Source organism: Heterodontus francisci, chromosome 2, assembly GCF_036365525.1.
Source record: "Heterodontus francisci isolate sHetFra1 chromosome 2, sHetFra1.hap1, whole genome shotgun sequence".
NCBI classification, from domain to species: Eukaryota; Metazoa; Chordata; class Chondrichthyes; order Heterodontiformes; family Heterodontidae; genus Heterodontus; species Heterodontus francisci.
In genome coordinates this window covers 23843971-23866463 of record NC_090372.1, presented here as the reverse complement: position 1 = coordinate 23866463, position 22493 = coordinate 23843971, and the positions used below count along the sequence as shown (strand labels likewise).

The 22493-nt window shown below is 41.1% G+C and overlaps 2 protein-coding genes across 6 annotated transcripts in view; one reads left to right on the top strand and one right to left on the bottom strand.

Annotated features, from left to right (window-relative positions):
• The window catches only part of trip13 (thyroid hormone receptor interactor 13), a 50079-nt gene extending 40008 nt beyond the window's left edge, over positions 1-10071 (bottom strand). The window contains exons 1-4 of one of the 2 annotated variants that reach the window (XM_068055645.1): positions 9842-10071; positions 8173-8270; positions 4336-4501; positions 768-897 (exon numbers count right to left, since the gene is read on the bottom strand). In XM_068055645.1, coding sequence (XP_067911746.1) covers positions 768-897; positions 4336-4501; positions 8173-8261 — 385 coding nt within the window. In that variant the 5' untranslated portion in view covers positions 8262-8270; positions 9842-10071. Of the gene's footprint in view, positions 1-767; positions 898-4335; positions 4502-8172; positions 8271-9534 lie in introns of both variants that reach the window. The other variant, XM_068055644.1, reaches the window with a different exon arrangement.
• Positions 9795-22493, top strand: part of brd9 (bromodomain containing 9) — a 91112-nt gene continuing 78413 nt past the window's right edge. For 3 of the 4 annotated variants that reach the window (XM_068055628.1, XM_068055622.1, XM_068055614.1), the window contains exons 1-3: positions 9795-10131; positions 11734-11948; positions 18284-18419. In XM_068055628.1, the coding sequence (XP_067911729.1) occupies positions 10083-10131; positions 11734-11948; positions 18284-18419 (400 nt within the window). In that variant the 5' untranslated portion in view covers positions 9795-10082. The remainder of the gene's footprint in view (positions 10132-11733; positions 11949-18283; positions 18420-22493) is intronic. The other variant, XM_068055636.1, reaches the window with a different exon arrangement.

Sequence of the window (22493 nt, the reverse complement as noted above, 5' to 3'; positions counted from 1 at the left end):
TTCCAAAGATATGAATAAAGAAATGTTCTAATTCTGTTGGTGCTGTGACAATCAGGTGACTTTGTTTTACTTGCTCAACCTGAGAAAATGGTGATAGGATAGTGCCTTTAAAAAAAAACAATCGAGTGACAAGTTAGGGACATTTCAAAGTCTTAAAATGTATATGCAGAGCCCACAGCCATAAACACTACTGCTAAGTTATAGAATCAAACAGCACAGAAGGAGGCTATTCTATCCATTGTGCCTGTGCTGGGTCTTTACTGGAGCTATCCAATTAGTCCCACTTCTCTATGCTTTTGTTGTGGCCCTGCAAATCTTTACTTTTCAAGTAAATATCCAATTCCCTTTTGAGAATTACTATTGTATCTGCTTCCACAACCCTCTGACTCAGAAGTGAGTGTGCTACTACTGAGCCATGGCTGTACAGCAGCTAATGTTATAACATCTGATGAAAGGCTATCTACCTGAAATGTTAACTCAGTTTCTTTCTCCTCATATGCTGCTTGATCTGCAGCACTGTCTTTTTTATTTCAGATTTTCAGCATAAGCTCTAATTTCCAAGTTCCACGTAAATACAACAGTTCCATTACAAAACATGGTGGGCTGCTTCAAAATTTAGTAGGAATTGTTCAGCCTGGATCCACTGAACGCTAACAAAAGAAACTTGCTATCTGCTGGGATTTACCCAGTCAGCTGGTGGGCCAAGCACCCAGTGAACCAACTTCACAATACAGGAGTAGACCGCAATAGGGTTCTGTGGTACATACCGGCAGGTAGGAGCCAGTTATTTGATGCTGTCATGTTCTCCTCTTCCCCTTCCAAAATATCAGAGGATGGACCTTCATCATTCAGACAGAATATATAAATTGAAAGATTGGATTTTGTCAGGTCAATAGGCTGAGAGAGAGAGAATAAAGAGGATGGTTTAATTGCAGCAAGCGTGCTTGACAAATCTGAAAATTTACAAGTCTTGAAGTTTTTGGGTTCTGTATGCATTAGGTAGGCATAACTGGGAAAAGTAAATCTGTCCTTTGAAAGGCATTACAGTGGAATGAAGAAAACTTTTCATTCAATAAAAAAAATACCTGCACCAAGTTGGCCCACACCTAGTTACCTGCTAACACACATACACAGAGAAGACCCCAGAAGTAAGATTGATATTCTATTTGCAACACTGCCCATTAATTCACTTGCACTCATACTTTGCCCTTTTAGCTCATCTAGAGAACATGGATCAGCTTCCACAAGTCTCTGAAAAATATTCCATACTGTAACTTAACTATTTATTTTATCAAATGAGAAAATACAAAATATTTACAAAAGTGCTTCCATTTTTTATATTTATTTTTAAGGACTTGTGTGTTAAAACTGAAAAGATTCCATAGATGTGTTTTTTTACCAAGTTCACTGAAAGGACACTTGAGATGTTGTTTGAAAATAAACTGTGCTGGAAATGTTGTGCTTTAAGCTCAATAAACAGAAACCTTGGTGACCTGGGGAAGATGTTTACAGAGAAGTCACGTCAAAGTTTATGGAGGTCAGGAGGTTGACTTTCTTTTTGGGGTTTGGATATTGTTTTCAGTTCAGTTGGGGTGTGAACTGTTTTGAAGACAGTTGGTATTTTGCCTGCCAAGGAAAAAGAAACCACCCAGCTCACGTCTTTCTCTATCTCTCTGAAGAAACCCTGAAAAGATCCAGTGTGGAGAGCTAAAATCCCTGGTGCTGCATTGCTCCTGAGAAGCTGGAAAAACTTGTCAGATTAATTCTCAACGCTACCTGAAAATAACTGCTTTAGAAAAGATCCCAGTGGCCCATCTCCTTATACCCGGACGCCAGACCAAAAAGGGACAACTGACTTCCTTCCATATCTTCTCTTTTTTTTTTCAAGAATTAGCAAGTATTTGGCCAAAGTATTTTTTTGTATGTTTTTGTAACAGACCTCTGCAGAGAAAATTTCTGTATTGTTTTTGGGTGTGCGTGTCTGTGTGTGTGGGGAAGGGGGTGGGGGGTGGAATTTAAAAAGGGAACTTTCATATTTCTATCTGTGTGTTAATGCTTTGCTTTGTTACTGGATAAGTCTTGTTTGATAATAAACTGATAATTTTGTTGTTTCTTAAAGAAACCTAGTTGGTGTATTTTATTCTGGGATAAAGAGTACATAAGAACTAGGAGCAGGAGTAGACAATTCAGCCCCTCGAGCCTGCTTCGCCATTCAATACGATCATGGCTGATCTCATCTTGGCCTCAACTCCACTTTCCTGCCCGTTCTCCATAACCCTTCAACCCACTACTAATTAAAAATCTGTCTATCTCCTCCTTAAATTTACTCAATGTCCCGGCATCCACCGCACTCTGGGGTAGTGAATTCCACAGACTCATGACCCTTTGAGAGAAGTAATTTCTCCTAATTTCTGTTTTAAATCTGCTACCCCTTATCCTAAAACAATGACCTCTCTGCCTAGATTGCCCCACAAGAGGGCAACTTTGTCAATCCCCTTAATCATCTTATATACCTCAATTAGATCTCCTCTCATTCTTCTAAACTCGAGAGAGTAAAGGCCTAAACTACTCAATCTCTCTTCATAAGACAAACCCCTCATCTCTGGAATCAATCTAGTGAACCTCCTCTGAACTGCCTCCAATGCAACTACATCCCTCCTCAATTAAGGGGACCAAAACTGTATGCAATACTCCAGGTGCGGTCTCACTAATGCCTTGTACAGTTGCAGCAACACTTCCCTACTTTTATACTCTATTCCTTTAGCAATAAATTCCAAAATTCCATTTGCCTTCCTTATTACCTGCTGTACCTGCATACTAGATTCATGCACGAGGACACCCAGATCCCTCTGCACTGAAGCACTCTGAAGTTTCTCTCCATTTAGATAATAATTTGCCTTTCTATTCTTTCTATAGTAGAGTACATGATTAACTTTGTAAACATTTCTAAAAAATATGTTGTGACCTGCAGAGAAGTGGGACTAGAAAAGATAGTGCACTCCTCCCACCTCAGTCGTAACAATATTTTAGCATTAAAATACTGCTGTGACAGACACCAATGTTTAAAAAATTTAATTACATTGTGCTGAATTTTGTCATGTAGCTCAACATCATGTGACAGGAACAGGAGTGATTTTATGATAATACTAGACCAGGTTAAGGGGAATCAAATCACAGGAATAGAAAGTTTTAATAAAATATAATACAATCCATTTTTATATATATACAGCTCAGTCAATATTACATCCAAAATTGACACAAAGGACATGTTTGAGTCCATTTATTTCCTACACATTCAATGCCTGATTTCAACCAACTCACCAGGGAGGTGCTTCTCAGCTCGTAATGCCTGCTAATACACTTCACCTTTCTGGTTCTTTAAATGGACCATATTTCAAACATGAAAACATAATGGCCACAAAATTTCTAGTGGGCCACTGCACCATAAGAATTGTAGTGGGGCGAGATTTCCACTCACCACTCAGTTCCAGCATTGACCCCATTACTTTCATCAGAACTGGAAAAAGTTAGAGACCCAACAGGTTTGAAGGAAGAACAGAGGCAGAGAAGGGGTGGGGGCGGAGAAAGACAGTGCTTTACTTGTACTTCTTTAGTTTAACATACAATATTCACTGCTCACGATTTGGTCTTCTCTATATTGGGGTGAATAAATGTAGATTGGGTAACTGCTTTGCGAACACCTCTGTTCATTCCGCACACATGACGCCTGTCATCTTAATTCTCCCCCACCCCCACTCTTACACTGACCTCCGTTCTCAGCGTCCTACACTGTTCCAACAAAGTTCAATGCAAGTTTGCTATTTATAGCCTTCCGGATTCAACATTTGAGTTCAACAATTTCAGATCGCAACTCTGCCACCTTTTTAAGTTTTTGGATGGCAGCTGTTACTGATAATTCTCCCTTTCCCGTTTACACCTCTTCTAGACCCATCTCTTTTCTTGTCTTATTACTACAAACTTTCACTATCATCCCTTTTGTCATTTAATCTCTCCTGCCCTCCATGCTATCACAGACCTTCCCTTTTGTTCTTTCCTTTTCTCCCCACTTTACTTGCCTCTGTACTTGCTTAAAACCAGTTACATCACAAACCTTTTCCACTTCTGATAAAATGTCATTGACCTGAAACATTTGTTTCTCTCTCCACAGAGAGTGCATGCTTATTTTCCTTATATGTTTTGCTGGAAGGTAAACAGAAGCACTTCCATCACATTAAGTGACAGATTCCAGTTCACTCTATTGCAAAACACCATTTTATTGAATTCTTACAAAAGTTCCTAACACAACATTAATCGTTCCCTCCCTTGAGCTCTTACCTGTCTCTCCTTAAACGTAAGATCCGTGTCTACTATGCACACAGAGTTTACATTCTTCGCCAGAAATTCGTCATCAAATTCCATCCAGACATAATCACCGAACACCACTCTGTGTCTGCTTAGCAGCTGCAACACATTCAGCCTTACATCTTCTTGCTTCACGGTACTATAAAAACAGAACTAATCATCACCTGTAATAGTAGTTGTTCCAAATGTGTAGATTTGCTTGCTGCATTTTTAAAGAGCAGTGTCATTATATTTAGAGGTTTTTGGCTTGTTTCATTTCTTGATTTATTGCTAGAAACTTGCCAATTGTACTTGCACGTTCATAGACTGAAATGTATTTTTCTGCTGTATGTAGTGTTAATCCAGTCTAATTATTCATTTGCATATGTAGTATTTTTACTTGTACATTTTAATGTAACTAGTTAATCTCCTGTGGCATTGCATACGACGAGCCAAGACCGAAAATAGTCTTCAGGTGAAGAACCAGGGCTTCCAAACCTAATTTATTATGGGGAACAAAGAAATAGCTGACCAACTAAATGCATACCTTGGTTCTGTCTTCACAAAAGGAGGACACAAATATCATACCAGAAATGTTGGGGAACACAGGGCTCAGAGAGGGAGAGGAACTGAAGGAAATCAGTATTAGTGGAGAAATGATGTTGGGGAAATTGTTGGGATTGAAGGCCGATAAATCCCCAGGGCCTGATAGTATGCATCCCAGAGTACTTAATTAAGTGGCCCTAGAAATAGTGGATGCATTGGTGGTCATCTTCCAAGATTCTATAGACTCTGGAACAGTTCTACAGATTGGAGGGTAGCTAATGTAACCCCACTATTTAAAAAGGGAGGTAGAGAGAAAACAGAGAATTATAGACCAGTCAGCCTGAAGTCAGTAGTGGGGAAAATTCTAGAGTCCATTGTCAAAGATTTTATAGCAGAGCACTTGGAGAACAGTGATAGAATCAGGCAGAGTCAGCATGGATTTATGAAAGAGAAATCATGCTTGACAAATCTACTAGAATTCTTCGAGGATGTAACGAGTAGAGTTGATGAGGGGGAGCCAGTGGATGTGGTTTATTTGGACTTTCAGAAGGCTTTCGACAAAGTCCCACATAAGAGATTAGCATATAAAATTAAAGAGCATGGGATTGGAGGTAGTGTATTGCGATGGATAGAAAATTGGTTGGCAGACAGGAAACAAAGAGTAGGGATAAATGGGTCTTTTTCCGAATGGCAGGCAGTGACTAGTGGGGCACCGCAGGGATCGGTGCTAGGACCCCAGCTATTCACAATATACATTAGTGATTTAGATGAGGGAACTAAATGTAATATCTCCAAATTTGCAATGACACAAAACTGGGTGGGCGGGTGAGTTGTGAGGAGGATGCAGAGAGGCTTCAGGGTGATTTGGACAAGTTGAGGGAGTGGGCTAATGCATGGCAGATGCAGCATAATGTGGATAAATGTGAGGTTATCCACTTTGGTAGCAAAAACAGGAAGGCAGATTATCTGAACGGCTATAAACTGAGAGAGGGGAATATGCAACGAGACCTGGGTGTTCTCGTACACCAGTCGCTGAAGGTAAGCATGCAGGTGCAACAGGCGGTAAAAAAGGCAAATGGTATGTTGGCCTTCATAGCAAAAGGATTCGAGTACAGAAGCAGGGATGTCTTGCTGCAATCATACAGGGCCTTGGTGAGGCCACACCTGGAATATTGTGTACAGTTTTGGTCTCCTTATCTGAGGAAGGATGCTCTCGCTATAGAGGGAGTGCAGCGAAGGTTTACCAGACTGATTCCTGGGATGGCGGGACTGACATATGTGGAGAGATTGAGTCAGTTAGAATTATATTTGCTGGAGTTCAGAAGGGTGAGGGGGGATCTCATAGAAAACTATAAAATTCGAACAGGACTTGACAGGGTAGATGCAGGAAGGATGTTCCAGATGGCGGGGGGAGTCCAGAACCAGGGATCATAGTCTAAGGATATGGGGTAAACCTTTCAGGACTGAGATGAGGAGACATTTCTTCACCCAGAGAGTGGTGAGCCTGTGGAATTCGCTACCACAGAAAGCAGTTGAGGCCAAAACATTGTATGTTTCAAGAAGGAGTTAGATATAGCTCTTGGGTCTAAAGGGATCAAAGGGAATGGGGCGAAAGCGGGAACAGGTTACAAAGTTGGATGATCAGCCATGATCATAATGAATGGCGGAGCAGGCTCGAAGGGCCGAATGGCCTCCTCCTGCTCCTATTTTCTATGTTTCTAATTCAGTCCCCATTGAGAAATAGTGATATACTCTGTCTTTTTTATTTTTCAATTATAGATTTCTCTGTCTATACTTATAATGTAAAGTGCCTATTTTAAACTTAGTGTGTTTTAATTACAGCCTTCTGACAGAGGTGACACTGCAGTGCTTCCAGGGGAATCGGTCATGCCCTGGTGAGGCTAGGGTGGCCGTTTGGGGGGAGGGGGGGAGGCGTCCTAGTTCCCAGGGTAGGGGTGGAAGGTGGGGGCAGCCCTCAATTGGGCACCCTGTGCCCGATTGCCAGGCCCCCCCCCCCCCCCCCCCCCCCCCAACAGGGTGCGGAAAGGCCGGCAGCTGTAGCTGGCCTTTCACATCCCCGGCACACCCGCTTGCCACGGGTAAAATACCCGTGGAGGCGGGCGAGGGCCCTTAAGTTGCTGTTAAGTGGCCACTTAAGGGTTCTGATTGGCATCGGGCGGGCTGGCCGTCTCTCACCCCCCGCCGGACCAACGTAAATTTATTTGGAGGCGGAATCAGGGCAGTGAGGCCTCCTGAAACCTGCTGCTCAATTTTACGCCACCTCCACGCCACCATTTGACCGCTGGGGTGGCGTAAAATTCCGGCCATAGTATGGGACTAAATTGGACAACTTTTTCAAAGAGCTGTCATAGATACAGAAGCCTCCTTCTGTAATAAAAGCAAAATAATGCAGATGCTGAAAATCTGAAATAACAGAAAGTGCAGGAAATACACAGGAGATCTGACAGCATCTGTGGAAAGAGGAACAGATTTTATATTTCAGATCTGTGACCTTTCATCAGCATCCATCTCTGTAGGATTCTATCCATAATCTTCGACTCAACTGCTAGAGGGGCTAAATTTTGCATTCACTTTGCTTTGTATCGTAAAGTGGCTGAGATCAGGAACTCAACACCTGGAGAACTGAAAGCACAAATCACTGCATTGAGTATTAATGTATTTGACCTAGAACCACTATCCTCACCTTTTACTCAAAGGTTTATTTCCTCGGAGCAAATTTTCCATTTTATTTTCCTTGTTTATTGCGGCATGAGAATGATTGGGCACAGAAACAAATGGATCAAACTACTATCAGTATGAAATTAAAATATAAATATGTTCATTCCGAGCAGGTTCAGAAGCCACTTACAAGTAGCTCGTGACTCAAAACTACGTGGGGCGGCACAGTGGCGCAGTGGTTAGCACCGCAGCCTCACAGCTCCAGCAACCCGGGTTCGGTTCTGGGTACTGCCTGTGTGGGGTTTGCAAGTTCTCCCTGTGACCGCGTGGGTTTCTACCGGGTACTCCGGTTTCCTCCCACAGCCAAAGACTTGCAGGTTGATAGGTAAATTGGCCATTGTAAATTGCCCCTAGTGTAGGTAGGGGTAGGAGACTGGGAGGGATGTGGTAGGGAACATGGGATTCATGTAGGATTAGTACAAATGGGTGGTTGTTGGTCAGCACAGACTCGGTGGGCCGAAGGGCCTGTTTCAGCGCTGTATCTATGACTCTGTAGTCTTTGACTCTATTTCAACAAGTTCTACTCCAAGAAGCAAAACGGCTTACCTGTTCTGTTTTACACAGACTTCCACATGTATTTGCATGGATTCGAAAGATGGTAAAGCTTGTTTTAATTCTCCAGCTGCTGCGTCCATTTAGAGTTACTGAAAATGAAGGTTTAAAAAAATGATCAACTAATGTGCAGTCATGACAGAAGCAAATTCCTATATTCATTTTCAGTGGCATCAATAACAGACCATGCTTTCTGGAAAATACGTTAGGATACATCCCAGCTATATACATGCAAAATGAATTTACAACATTTTATTGTGTAATTTGAGAAAAGGTTGTACATTTATATAAAATACAAATAATTATGGATATCTCCTTCACAAGTTCCAGTCACTCTTAAACTGCACAATACAATGTACAGGAGTGTCCAAGTATTTCAGACTTTGTGGGATACTTAGATACACAACAGGAAGTCTCAAGTCACATAAGTTTAAATTAATATTTCTATTAATTCCTATTTATCTCAAGCTAAACTTGGGATTCCAATTTAGGATTTATTTACCAGTTTGAAAAATAGTCCTCTCCAAACATTTAAGCTACAACAATTTAGACAAGACAAAATTGAGAAATAAGAATGACAAGAACAAAAAAGAAGAGTTGTTCAAGAGTTTTAAGTCACATATGGTCTATGTACAGATCCCCTAGCCAGTTAGAAAATGTTTACAATTCCATTGATAACTCTATGATTTATCCCATGACACACTGCAGCTACATCAAAGTACTAGTGCTCATGCCAACATACCCATGACTGACTTACAGTTGTGAGGATGTATCCCCCAGATTCCCAACAATGGTTATATTGGGAGAAAAAAGAATAACGGGGCATGGCGGTGGCAACAGAGCACTTCACAGCCAATGAAGTACTTTTGAAGTGTCATCACTGTTGTAATATAGAAAACTCAGCAGCCAATTTGCACACAGCAGTGTCACACAAGCAGAAAATGTGATAATTAGCATGTTTCAGTGATGCCGGTTGAGAGATAAATGTTGACCAAGAAGTCAGGGCCTCCAAGTAGTGCCTTGGGATCCTTAAGGCCATAAACAGGCAGCCATATCATCTAAAAGACAGCACCGCCGACCGTACAGCATTCCCTCAGTACTGCACTGGAATGTCTGTCTAGATGACACCTGGAAAAAGTAGCAGTCCCCCACCCACACCCTATCTCTCCTTCCCTGTATCACCACCGCCGACCGTACAGCATTCCCTCAGTACTGCACTGGAATGTCTGTCTAGATGACACCTGGAAAAAGTAGCAGTTCCCCACCCACACCCTATCTCTCCTTCCCTGTATCACCACCGCCTCCTGGTCAATGCCGGGGTTCAAACACACGATTCCCAGGCCGCTTCTCACTTACAATTCCTCCTAACCCCTCAGTACTACCGGCACCAACTCAAATCCACCGCCCGACACAGCACAGGCTCAGGCCGCGCACGACGTCACATGGGCGGGGCAGAGGCAGAACAGCCATTCACTATTGGCGAGAAATATTTCAATAGAATAATATCATTGGTTGGCTGCGAGGTCAATTATCGTTGATCCTGCCTTCCTCCCCGCAAGTTCACTCCTGATTGGCTACTCCGTTCTGTCACACTCTAACGTGTAGCTGGATTGGCCGCCGCCTGCCCGACTGTCAGGGAGAGGCGGATTCCCAACAGAGTTACCCGGGCGAGTAGGACGGGCTCCAAACACTGATCGATCAAACGATCCGGAATCGTTAAATCATTTTACTATTATTGTTTTTAAAATCGGTGTCCAGAAAGCTTCTCCTTGCCGGGGGGCGGGAGGCAGACACCGAACAGCCTGTCCTGTCAGCGGGGCACCGTTAGGCGCGCGCGATTGCGCGGAATCGGCTGCGCGAGGGCGAGGGGGTGAGTGCGCCTGCGTGCTGCCAGCGGTCCGGCGATGGGGAAGAAGCACAAGAAACACAAGTGCGAGTGGCGTTCATACGATGGTGAGTGAGGTAGTGAGCGACTCTTGGTTGGGCCTTATATGGTGGGCTCTCTCAGTATAGCAGCACCGAGGCAAGGGGGACATTACTCGGGGAGGGACGGGTGGTTAGCGGCCAATCAGGGAGCTGGACCAGAGTGAGGTGGGGGGAGGGGCCCCCTGTTTACAGACAATATACTGAAAGTGTTGCAGCATTTACAACAGACACATTTGTTCGCTTGGTGATTTTTAATTTTTAACCTTTGTTGCTGCCTTTTATTTTGCTTTTAATTTGAAATTCTCACCCTGGTAATTTGTGCTATGGGCAGTAGGAATTATGGATCATAGAATTTGTAGCACAGAATTTGCTGGTGTTTCTGCTCCCATACGAGCTTCCTACCATCCTAGTCATCTAGTCCTATCAACATATCCTTCTGTTCCCTTCTCCTTCACGTACATATCTAGCTTCCCCTTAAAGACATCTACTCCATGTGCCAGGGAGTTTCACACCATCACCACTCTGAGTAAATAAGTTTCTCCTAAATTCTTTATTGGATTATGAAAATCTTGTATTGAAGATCAGTGCCTTAAGTTCTCTTTATATTGTTGTGTTTTTCCCTGTTCTTGTTTGGGTTAAAATACTTATCAAATGCAGTATAATCATTTGCAAATTAGTTTTTAAAGTGCTTCCTAAAAGCAATTGCAAAGTAAGATTGAAAATTGTTTTGGCGGGAAGGGAAGACGTGAAAAAAGTTTACAATTGTAAGAAAATTGGAGTTGGAAAGAATGAAAGGCCACCAACTCTGCTCCACTACATGGATGTTATGGCTTAAGCAGCAGCTTTGATTGTAGTTGATATTGGAAGCATTTTAATGTAGACTGAACGGTAGTAAAAATCACATTTTACAGGGTGGTTTTTCAAGTTACACTATACATTCTGTTTCCATAAAATGTGGATTTTATGTTCAGATAAGCACAGTGAGGTCACTGATAGCAGTTGATGTGAGGTGACCCTGAGGGGGCAAAGTCACATTACTTGGGATTTAGAGCAGCTGAACCCTGCACTCTCGGCTCTGAGCCAGAAGGTTTTGGGTTCAGACTTCCCTCCAGTATTTCAGAACGATATTTAGGAAGTGCTTCATTTTCAAAAATGCCATTTTTCAGATGAGATTTAAACTGAGATACTATCTGCCGATCAAGATGGAAAAGAACCAATTGCATTATTCAAGGAAGAGCAGGGAAGTTGTCCTGGCCAGTGATTAATCAACACCACCGAGAACAGATTAACTGGTCATTTATCACATTGCTGTTCGTGTGACCTTGCTGTATGTGGACTGGCAGCTATATTTGCCTACAAAACAACAGGAATTAAAGTTCAAAAGTAATTAATTTATTGTGACTCACACTGGTAAAAGATGCATGCTCTTTTGTCTTGTAGAAGGGCAAAACAAAGAGGGGAAAATACAAAACAACTTGTACACAATTAGATTTTTGAAAGGCAACTAATCTTTGATTATTAATGACAAAATCTGTTTCCTTAGCACTCTCCCTTAGTTCAGAGAAAATTTTTGCTTAAAGTTACAGACTTTTTCCTTATATGTGTGAACTGTTTTTCTTTTCTTTACAGGCTTTATCGATAAACCCCCTGAAAAGCCACTTAAGCTGGTACTGAAGGTGGGAGGAAGTGAAGTTACTGAGCTCTCTGGCTCAGGCCACGATTCCAGCTATTATGACGACCGGTCTGATCATGAGCGAGAACGACATAAAGACAAGAAAAAAAAGAAGAAAAAGAAGTCAGAGAAAGATAAGCACATTTCAGATGAAGAGCGTAGGAGAAGGAAGGCAAGTTAACAAACTGTTGGGTCGATCAAGGCAGCTTACATTTATGTACTGCCTTTAATGTTGAAAAACAAAAGGCTCAACACTCTTCAGTGATAGAAGTAGATAAGGGAACAGGCATCTAAGTGATGTGGAGAGAGATTGGGATGGTTGACTGAGACAGCTTGAAAAGGTACGTTTTGAGAAAGTTTTCAAAGGTAGCAAGAAAAATAGAGAGATGGAGGCTTTTTAGTAAAGGAGTACCACAGCATAGTACTGAGATGGCTGAAGGCCCAACTATCGATGTTGAGACAATGGGGGGGGGGGGGGCGGGGATACACAAAAGGCAGAGGATTGATGGGCGCAAGAGGGTATCTAGGCTGGAGAAGCCTATTTGAAAGTCTTGGGGGCGTGGAGGAAGGTGGGGGGATGCAGGAATGGGTGGTGAAGGATGAGATGGTAATGTTGAGTTCAGTGCAGTGAGAAAGGGAGCCATTGGTCAGGCGGGGCAACAGGTGAACAGTTTGCGCAGGTCAAGATGCAATTTGCTGAGTTTTGCACAACCTGGAGTCTGGAGATTGGGAAGCAAGGTGGACATTAGCATAATCAAATTGAGAACTGGCAAAATTGGATAAGAGTTTCAGCAATAGAGGGGCTGAGGTAGGAGCAGCTGAGCAATTTTTAAGGAGAGATCTGACATCTTTGGGTTTGCAAAGTAGAGACACTGTGCTTGAGGAAAATTAGTATTTTTACATGGTCAGCCAGTGTGGGGGCTTGAAGAGGAATAGGAATCATTAGGAGCTGATTGGGAAAGGCATCAAAGGAACAGCAGTTCGGTCTGGTAGAAGCAATGTTTGTTTTTAAATGTGCATCAGTTATTATGCTGCAGCTTTTACAGAACAATGCATCCAAGCTGTTTTACAAAAGTAGTGAATAAGCTGCATTGTGATGGGTTTAATGACTCCTGAGCATCATTCACCTGAGTCAGAATTTGATAATTTGCCAGCTCCTTTTATTGTTTGTATTTGGTATTTTTGTATTGAGATTTTAGTTTTGCAAACACAAAACTTTCAATTTTCTGTTTCACACCAGAATAAACTATTCAGTTCAAAGTTGAGCAACTAAAATTTATTTTAGCAACAAATTCTCACTTTGTTGTGCTATTTGTTTAAATTTCAAATTATCAATTAATTAATTTTATTTAGTTCAATAATGGCCAGGAGCAGGCTGTTCCCCTTTGTGAAAGGTTGCTGTTGACAAGGCAGAGGGATCTATGGAGTATTGGCAGCTTGCATAAACACCAGACAATTAATTTATTCTTGTAGTAATCTCAGTGGATTTTAGTGATATTGTATAGAAGGATGAGAGTTTTTGTCTGTGTGTGCGTGTCCGTCCCCAACCATAGTGAATTTTAGGATGTTTGCATTTTTCTTTGGAAGTAGGGCTGATAGCCAGCTGCACTTAAAAATTTGTAGAAGTTGCAACAGGGAACAGGCTGTTTTGCTAAATCATATTTACTTTCCCTATTCCCATTTTCCTTTTCCTTATTCCTCTATCAAGTCTATTCTTAAATATTGATATTTGAATATTTATATCTCTTCCTCTACCACGAGCCCCGAATGTGAATTTCATAGCCTCTCAACTATCTGTGTAAAGAAGATTCTCCTGTCCTTTGTTCTAAATCTCTTGATTTAATCTTCTATCTGTGGCCCCTCAGCTATTCTTATTTCCCCTCTCCTATCATTTCATAATTTTAAACACTTTTATCATATCGCCTTATTATTCTAATAAAAAGAGTTCCAACTTTTCAAGTCTCCATTGTAGTTGTATTTCCTCATACCAGGTAGCAATCCTAGTGTGTGCATTATAGCCTTCCAGTAGAGTGGAGCCCAATACTGCACCCTGTACTCTGAGTTCTTATGGTTTTATATTATCTCACCTCTTGTGATTGAAAACTAGAATAGCATGTTGGAAAGGAGGTGTTGAAAGTGAGATAATGAATAAAAGGAACATTTGAGTCTAGATATGTGCCAGAGGACTGGCAAATGTGGTACTTGAGCTAATCCAGGTAATTACAGACCAGCAAGAGTAACACTGGCAATGGGAAAAGCTTGAGATCTTTTAATTCAGGATAACATTACCGAGTGTCCAGATGAAGAGAAAATTGTAACAAGCAGAAAATTTCAAAAGGGACAATCATGGATGACAGCTTCAATTAATTTTTTGATGAGGTAAACATACATGGTGGATTGGGGGTCTGCATGAATGGTAAACGCCAACACAATAGTTGGGCTGAACTCCGTAACTGCCTTCTCAAACACTTACACTAAAACTGCTCTGCCTTCCTGATGTGTCAGAGTGTCTCTATCTCCTCAAGTTCTGAAATTATTGAGTTTGTGCGATGTGAATTGGTGACATTTCCCACAGATGTGTTTGCCTGAGTCAACACGTGATGCTCAAAACTCTACTATCTGGCAGAATTGACTCATCACTATCATTTCCTATGCTGCCATTTAATATAGTTCGCCTATTTAGGAATCCATTCCTTCTCTGCATCTCATTCTCACTCTTGCCAAATTAGGACCTTATTGTTGTTCATCTCCCAGATCACTCCGTGATGTTTGTGCTCTTGCGGATTTGAAAGAAGCAAGATCATAAGATCATAACAAATAGGAACAGGAGTAGCCCATTTAGCCCCTCGAGCCTGTTCCGCCGTTCAGTAAGATCATGGCTGATCTGATTGTTGCGTTAACTCCACTTTCCTGCTGCCCCAGCAACCCCACACACTCACCGGCCTCCCCCTACCCCCCGCCCCCCCCCCCCCCCCCCAAAACCCTTGGTTCCCCTGTAGATCAAAAATCTGTCTAACTCAGCCTAGAATATACGATGACCCAGCCTCCACTTTTCTCTGGAGAAGAGAAATCCAAAGGTGAACGGTCTTCAGAGAAGAAATTCCTCTTCATCTCTGTCTTAAAAGGGAGACATCTTATTTTTAAACTGTGCTCCCTAGTTCTAGAATCTCCCACAAGGGGAAATATCCACTCTGCATCTACCTGTCAAGCCCCCTCACAATCATATATGTTTCAATAAGATCACCTCTCATTTTACTAAACTCAATGAGTATGGACCCAACCTGCACAACTTTTCCTCATAAGGCAGCCCCTTCATCCCTGTAATCAGTCTAGTGAAACTTGTCTGAACTGCTTTCAATACAAGTATATCCCTTCTTAAGTAAGGAAGCCAAAATTGTACACAGTACTCTAGGTGCGAGTAGCAAGACTTCCTTACTTTTATACTCCATCTCTCTTGCAATAAAGGTCCACATTCCATTTACTTTCCGAATCTTCTTGCTGTACCTGCATGCTAACTTTTTGTGCTTCATGTATAAAGAAACCCAAATTCCTCTGTACTGCAGCATTCTGTGGTCTCCATTTAAATAATATTCTGCTTTTCTGTTCTTCCTACCGAAGTGGACAACCTCACAGTTTCCCATATCATACTCCATTTGCCAATTTTTATCCCACTCCCTTAACCTATCTATATCCTATTGCAGACTCTCTGTGTTCCTCAAAACTTGGTTCATACCTATCTTTGTATTATCATCAAATTTGACTACAATACATTCGGTCCCTTCATTTAAGTCATTAATATAGATTTTAAATAGTTGCGGTCCAGCACTGATCCCTGTGGCACTCCAATTGTTATAGTTTGCCAACCTGAAAATGCCAATTTATCCAGACTCTCCGTTTCCTGTTAGTTAGCCAATCTTCTATCCGTGCTAATATATTACCCCCAACACCATGATTTCTTACCTTGTGCGGTACCTTCTCGAATGACTTTTGGAAATCCAAATTTGCTACATTTACTGGTTCCCCTTTATCTGTTTGCGACATCCTCAAAGAACTCTAATAAATTTGTCAAACACCAATTCCCTTTGATACAATCAGGCAGAGTCAACATGGTTTTATTATGTTTTTGTAAATGTCCTGCTACTACTTCCTTAAAAATGCATTTTCCCAATGACAGATGTTAGGCTAACTGGTCTATAGTTTCCTGCTTTCTGTCTCCCTCGTTACTTGAATAGATTTGCACATTTGCAAAATGGTCAGAGGATTGGAAAGACCTGAGATCTGTAGCATTTAGATTGTGTGGGAATCTAGGATTTGGCAATACTACATGGCTAGAATCTGTTCTGAATTGAAGGTGGTTCCTGGGATTGGGTAGGGAATGGCTTTGTGGGAAATACTGGACATATCCCTGTAATAGTGTACATGTGCACAGCAGTGCATAAAATGGAGGAGAGTGCAGGTAGTGTATAGAAATCCTCATGGAAACTGGGCGTCTGATGCTTGAGAGCATTTATTGGGGGATAGACTTTGGTATTACGTAATGGAAAGGGGTGGGAGCTGGTGTTTATCTATAATCCAAGTGACGGGGCTTGAAGCACGGCAGGGTGCTGTGGTTTAAGAACATGCAGGGTGATGGCTTGGGTTTCAGCGTGTTGTGTAAGGAGAGGTTTTCTGGAGCTTGGCAGCATAAGAGGTCTGGGATCATAGTGCTTGGGCTAGGAAGCAGAAAACATGGCTGCCAAGGGGGTGGGGGGAATATTTGTTCAATTTCATTGCAGGTGCTGGTTCCTGATGGGAAACTTAAAAATCTTGATTAGTTATTTTTGTATGAGTAGTCGATAGTGCTGGTAATTTTATTATCTGACTACTGGTTTTGGGATTAAGTTCTCCTACTTGTCTACATTTGAGAGAATAAAATAAGTCTGAGAGTTCCAGGTAAATAGTGTCCTGAAATTTACTGAGCTTTGCCATATCATGTTGTCATGTAGCATCTTATAACTACAGAATTTCTAAGTTTGAATTTTAGCCTTGACCCCAGAGGGTGACCTAGTCTCCACTTGAGGCCAGGGAAACTTCTTGGGAAGGAAAGGTTTTTTGGATTTTTCCTATTGTGGCTCCTGGTGGAACGATGAAGTATCAGTAACATCTGTGAAGAATTGTTAGCAGAGATTTTTAGAAGGAATATGTATTGAAATGGTTTCTCAAGTTATGAGAGAGTGCTGTACAGTCTTTTACAAATGTTCGTGATCAGAGACTGGCATTACGATGAATGGATAGATCATGGTGTTAACTTTAGTACCTTGCATTCCATACTTGCTGATTTGAATCCATCCCCTAGAGATTGGAGACAGGGAAGCGTACAACATACAGATTGGTCCAGGATCATATGGCTGAGGAAAATAGTGTAAAAAACAGTGTGTGCAATGTACTTGAGTGTAGAAACACATCCTGGATTTTTGTTTAGAACAATGCTGATTTTCCCAATGCCATAGGTTCTTGTGTGGCTGCATAGTTTTCCTGAAGGAATGGCTAGTCTTGTTAAATACTAAACAAATCCTCAATTTCACTTAGTTACAGATTCAAGACCAGTTGGCACGAGCCAACTCTTGTTTGCCGATATTATGTCTTGATGACGAGGTATGTATTGTAGTTTCAAGTGGTATCTGGGACTGAAAGGTTGACTACTTCACTAAGGCTGGTTTTTTTCACACGCACTTTGGGCTGGTCAAGAAATTGAAACCACTGGTTGTGCATTTTATTTTCTGGTATTAGAGTCCTCCTGTTGCCTGGATTTAAATGCAATGTGGGAGTTGTGTCAGTTGTCTTGGGCAATAGAACCAGTACCATATTATAAAAATGTTAAATATTTGGTGTTAAACCAACACTGTACATGTTACAATTGACTGGTTGTTTAGTGTCTTGCACATTAATATATTAATGTCATGCTGAACAAGATCCAACTTATTTAATATAAAGAACAGAAAATGCTGGATGCCTTTTTGACCTCTACATAGATCTTTTTTACATAATTAGTCTGAAAACAGAGTACAATTGTGCTTGCTATGCTTTAGCAGTGATCTATCCAAACATCCATATTTGTGTGAGAAATGTTGACTACCGTACCATGTTCATACCAGCTGGTTTGATGAATTGTCTACTCATTTTGTATTTGGAAAAAAGGGTATAAACAACGCACCATCCTTTGTTGGGAAAAGTTGATACTTGCACATTCTTCTAAAATAAACTGAACTTTTTAGCATGTGATTTCTGAGGTCTTTTTACTTAAAGATGACCATTTACACCATTGCATGTTTGTAACTAAGAAGTAAGAAACCTGGAATCAACTTCCTTTGCATCCTACTGTTTCTGTGGTGGCACAAAATTAATCATACTCTGCTATAGATTGTTAGAGCTCGCAGCATTCACCGGTCATCTGCATTTATGACATCCGTTAATGGAATCAGATGTGATGGTGTATTCTACCGACTGACATTGGTTGTTTTATGACAGGAAGAGAAGAAGCGAAAACGTGAAAAAGAGCACTTAGACAGTGAGGCTGATGCTGATGAGTTTGATCCGGGAAAAAGGATTGAAGTTGAACCCCCAACAGATCGACCAATCCGATCATGCAGAACAAAGGAACAAGGTAAGAGTGTTTTGTTTATCAATTTATTTTGTTTTTCTTGGGTGTACTGGCAATACGATATACAGCTTTAAATAAGTGTGAGTGAGTATCACAGGGGAGCATATTTCCACAAATGATGCAATTACAGAACAGGTCCATTCGCATTGGTAAAGAGAAAAAAAGTTAATATTTTAGAGACCCAATTTTAGATTTTATGGGTAATCTTTTAGCTGTAGACCCTTTACACTTGAAATATCAATGCCTCTTTCTCTTTAGAGGTGCTGATCAATTTCCTGTGTATTCCAGCATTTCTGTTTCTATTTCAGATTTGGGCAGCTTAGATGTCCAAAATCCAGCTGTCCAAATCAGACATTTTTGTAATTATTCAGATGCAACAACAGTTTAGTGTCAATTGATCATAATTACTTGAATTGAACTTGAAAAGACTGATGGCACAGCTTTTTATAATATTCTCCTTAAAGAGTAATGTTAAGTCAATGCTTCTCTTAATTTTCTCTTTCAGTCAATTTCTACCCAACTTGTTTTAAAAATGCTCTGATTTTCCTTACAAGCAAGTGGGCCAGCGGGAGGGGATCATGCTGGGAAAGGTTTGGCCTTTAAAGTGGAACGCGCGCTGTGGGAAAGTTCCAGAAAGGCTGAGAAATGTCAGGAGCGGATTCTCCCCCCAACACCTCCAGCTCCCTGTCGCAGGGCCAGGCTCCAGTCAGCTGGGGATGGTACTCGGGTGGGTAATAAGCCAAGACCCGTGGTTATGCTTGGGCTCTGGCTGACACAGAGGGCGGTCGCCGGCTCCACATGCTCAGGCTGTCAGTGGCCTACTGCTGGGAGCCAGAATGCTGTAGCCCCATGTGAAGGCAACTTGACGAGGGGAAGAAAGCTGGAGTAGGTCATGGGGTCCTGGGAGAGTGGAGGAATGGAGGAACGTGGCTTTTAAGCTGTTGGACTGTATACATGCTCAGTGTACAGTGTATGATTCTAAGGGTGGAACTAACATTTAGTTAACTCACCATCGCCTAAGTAGAGTTGCACTAAGACCTTTGCAAAGTCAATTTTAACATCTATAATCATCTATATTCTGTGTCAGTATTTATAAGATATAGGCATTGTTACGACCGAGGTGGGAGGAGTGCACGCCAGTTAACCAAAAATTAGAGATTTTTTTTCTCTTAAGAGCTGTTACAGAAAAAGACAAAGAAAGAATACTTTGGCCAAATACTTAATAATTATTGGGAAAAAAATGTGGAAAGATGTCAGTTGTCCCTTTTATTTTGGCGTTCCAAGTACGTGTGGACAGGTGTCACTGGGATCTTTCTAGAACAGTTCTTTTCAGGAGACATTGAAGATCAGTTTGGCGATGTTCCAGCAGAAATGCGACAAAAAGGGTTTCTGGCAGGCCTTTCAGGAGGAATGCAGCATTAATTTCTCACACTTGCTTCTAAGCTTTTCAAAGAGATGGAAAAGCTGTCAGGCTTTTCAAAGAGATAGAAAAGACTGAGCTGGGGTTTTGTCCTTGGCAGGTTGATTTTTTTAAACTCCTTTCAAAACATTGTCTACTCCCCAACTGATGTCCCAAAGTGAAACCAAAACAATCACAACAATATCAGGAGTCAAGCCTCCTGACCCCTATAAATCTTGACCTGTCACTTCTCTGCAAACATCTTTCCCAGGTCAAAACGTCCCCGCTGGGTATTTATCTGAATACAGGTGACTTCCAGTAAATTTTGTTTTCAGACAGCCTCTCAGTGACCATGGAAACCTTCTCAGTTTTAAAACACAAGTCCTCAAAATTTAACAAAAAATGGAAGCATTTTGGTAACAGCATGCGGTATACGCACTGACAACTCAAGCTGAAAGCCCTTCAGTTCTTTTGTTTATTGTCCAAAATCTGGGAAAATCCGAAATCTGGCATGGTCTCGGTCCTGAGGGTGCTGGATTTTGGATATCCAACCTAAACCATTTCAGATTTTAGAGCTTAATGTGATTCCACCAGGGATTCATATAAAGCTCTTAAAATTGAGATGTTTGAGTATGCAAAAATATTGCATTCTTATTCTGTAATGTTATAAAAATCATTTAATAGTTCAAAATATTTTAGAGTTTAATGAACTTCTGTTTCTAATATTGCAAAATATGCATAGTCTCTGAACAGTCTTTAAAAATTGATTGTTAAATATCTTAGGCATCTCATAATTTAGTCAGGTTTGAAAGACCTAGTATTACTTTATCCTCTGAACATAACTTGACAAAATTACTCTCAAAGTATTTATAACTAAGGTCTCAAATATGTCATCAATTGTGCTCAAAAGCTTTTTTCAAAATTGGAGCACAACAATCATGTGTAATAAGATGTTAAATATACAAGAGGAAAGCCTGAAATTGTTATGGACTCAGATTGATGATACTGATTATAAAGCATTCCTAGATGTCTTCCTTTATAACATTTTTTTTTTTAATTGCCATTTCCGAACTGCTGAAAGTTTTAAGTTTTACCATTATGGGTTTGCCTTTTCCTTTACTACCACTATTGTATCCTTGGGGCTAAGTTATGTAAGTTCACTTCACACAGTGGGACAGGATAGTGTATACAAACATAGCTCTTCTGCAGAATTGTAGTGTTTTATTTATGCAGTGCAGCCTAGATGAAAGTTTATGTAATGTTTTTAGTTGGGGCTCTTTGTGACGGTTTTAATATTGCTTTGGAATAGCAGCAGAATAGTTTCATGGGCCAAACAGTACCTCTGGTTCAAAATACTATCGCTCTACTTTTTCACACTTCTATACAATGAATTATAAATGCTATGGGTTGGGGTATAAAGCTTGCATCACTGGCATTCAACTGCTTGATGAATACCAAACTTATTTTTTTTTTAAATCAATATAATTTCAAATGACAAAGGTGCAAAGTGGTCGAGCCCATCTTGCTGGGTCACCAGTGAGATTGTTACATTATTCTGAGCTAAGAAGGGGGAAAAGCAACCAGAAAATCTCTCACCTGCTCATTCTCCGGTGACCCCGGTACTGTAAATGCGTGTTTGTGACTGCTGAGTGTGACGCAGCTCTGATGACACCAGTGGTCAAACAGCTAGTCAATAGTTGCTTGCCAGGTTTGCATTTAAAGATCAGACACTTGAATGAGATACTGGAGAGCCTACAGGCCTATGCAGTGCAACCACCCAAAAATGACACCCTACTTTAGGGAAGGAGGGGTATTAAACAAATGCCACGCTCCTGCTTGGATTGTTAAAGATGTTTGTTCATTAACAAAGAAGCACTTATATTTATATAGCACCTATCAAAACCTCAGATGCCCCAAAGCATTTTATAGTCAATGAAGTAATTTTGAATTTTAATATATTGGCATGGATAGAAGATTGGCTAGCTAACAGGAAACAGAGAGTAGGCATAAACCGGTCATTTTTTGGTTGGCAAGATGTAATGAGTGGTGTGCCACAGGGATCTGTGCTGGGGCTTGAACTTTTTACAATTTATATGAATGACTTAGATGAAGAGACCGAAGGTATAGTTGCTAAACTTGCTCATGACACAAAGATAGGTAGGAAAGTAACTTGTGAAGAGGACATAAGGGGGCTACAAAGAGATATAGATAGGTTAAGTGAGTGGGCAAAGACCTGGCAAATGGAGTATAATGTGGGAAAGTGGGACATTGTCCACTTTGGCAGGAAGAATAAAAAAGAAGCATATTATCTAAATGATGAGAGATTGCAGAGCCCTGAGATGCAGAGGGATCTGGGTGTCCTAGTGCATGAATCGCAGAAGGTTAGTATGCAGGTACAGCACCTAATTAGGAAAGCTAATAGAATGTTATCGTTTATCGCGAGGGGAATTGAATACAAAATCAGGGAGGTTATGCTTCAGCTATACAGGGCATTGGTGAGGCCACATCTGGAGTACTGTGTACAGTACTGGTCTTATTTAAGGAAGGATGTAAATGCGTTGGAGGCAGTACAGAGAAGGTTTACTAGACTAATAACTGGAGTGAGCAGGCTGTCTTAGGAGGAAAGATTGGACAGGCTAGGCTTGTATTGGTTGGAATTTAGAAGAGTAAGAGGTGAC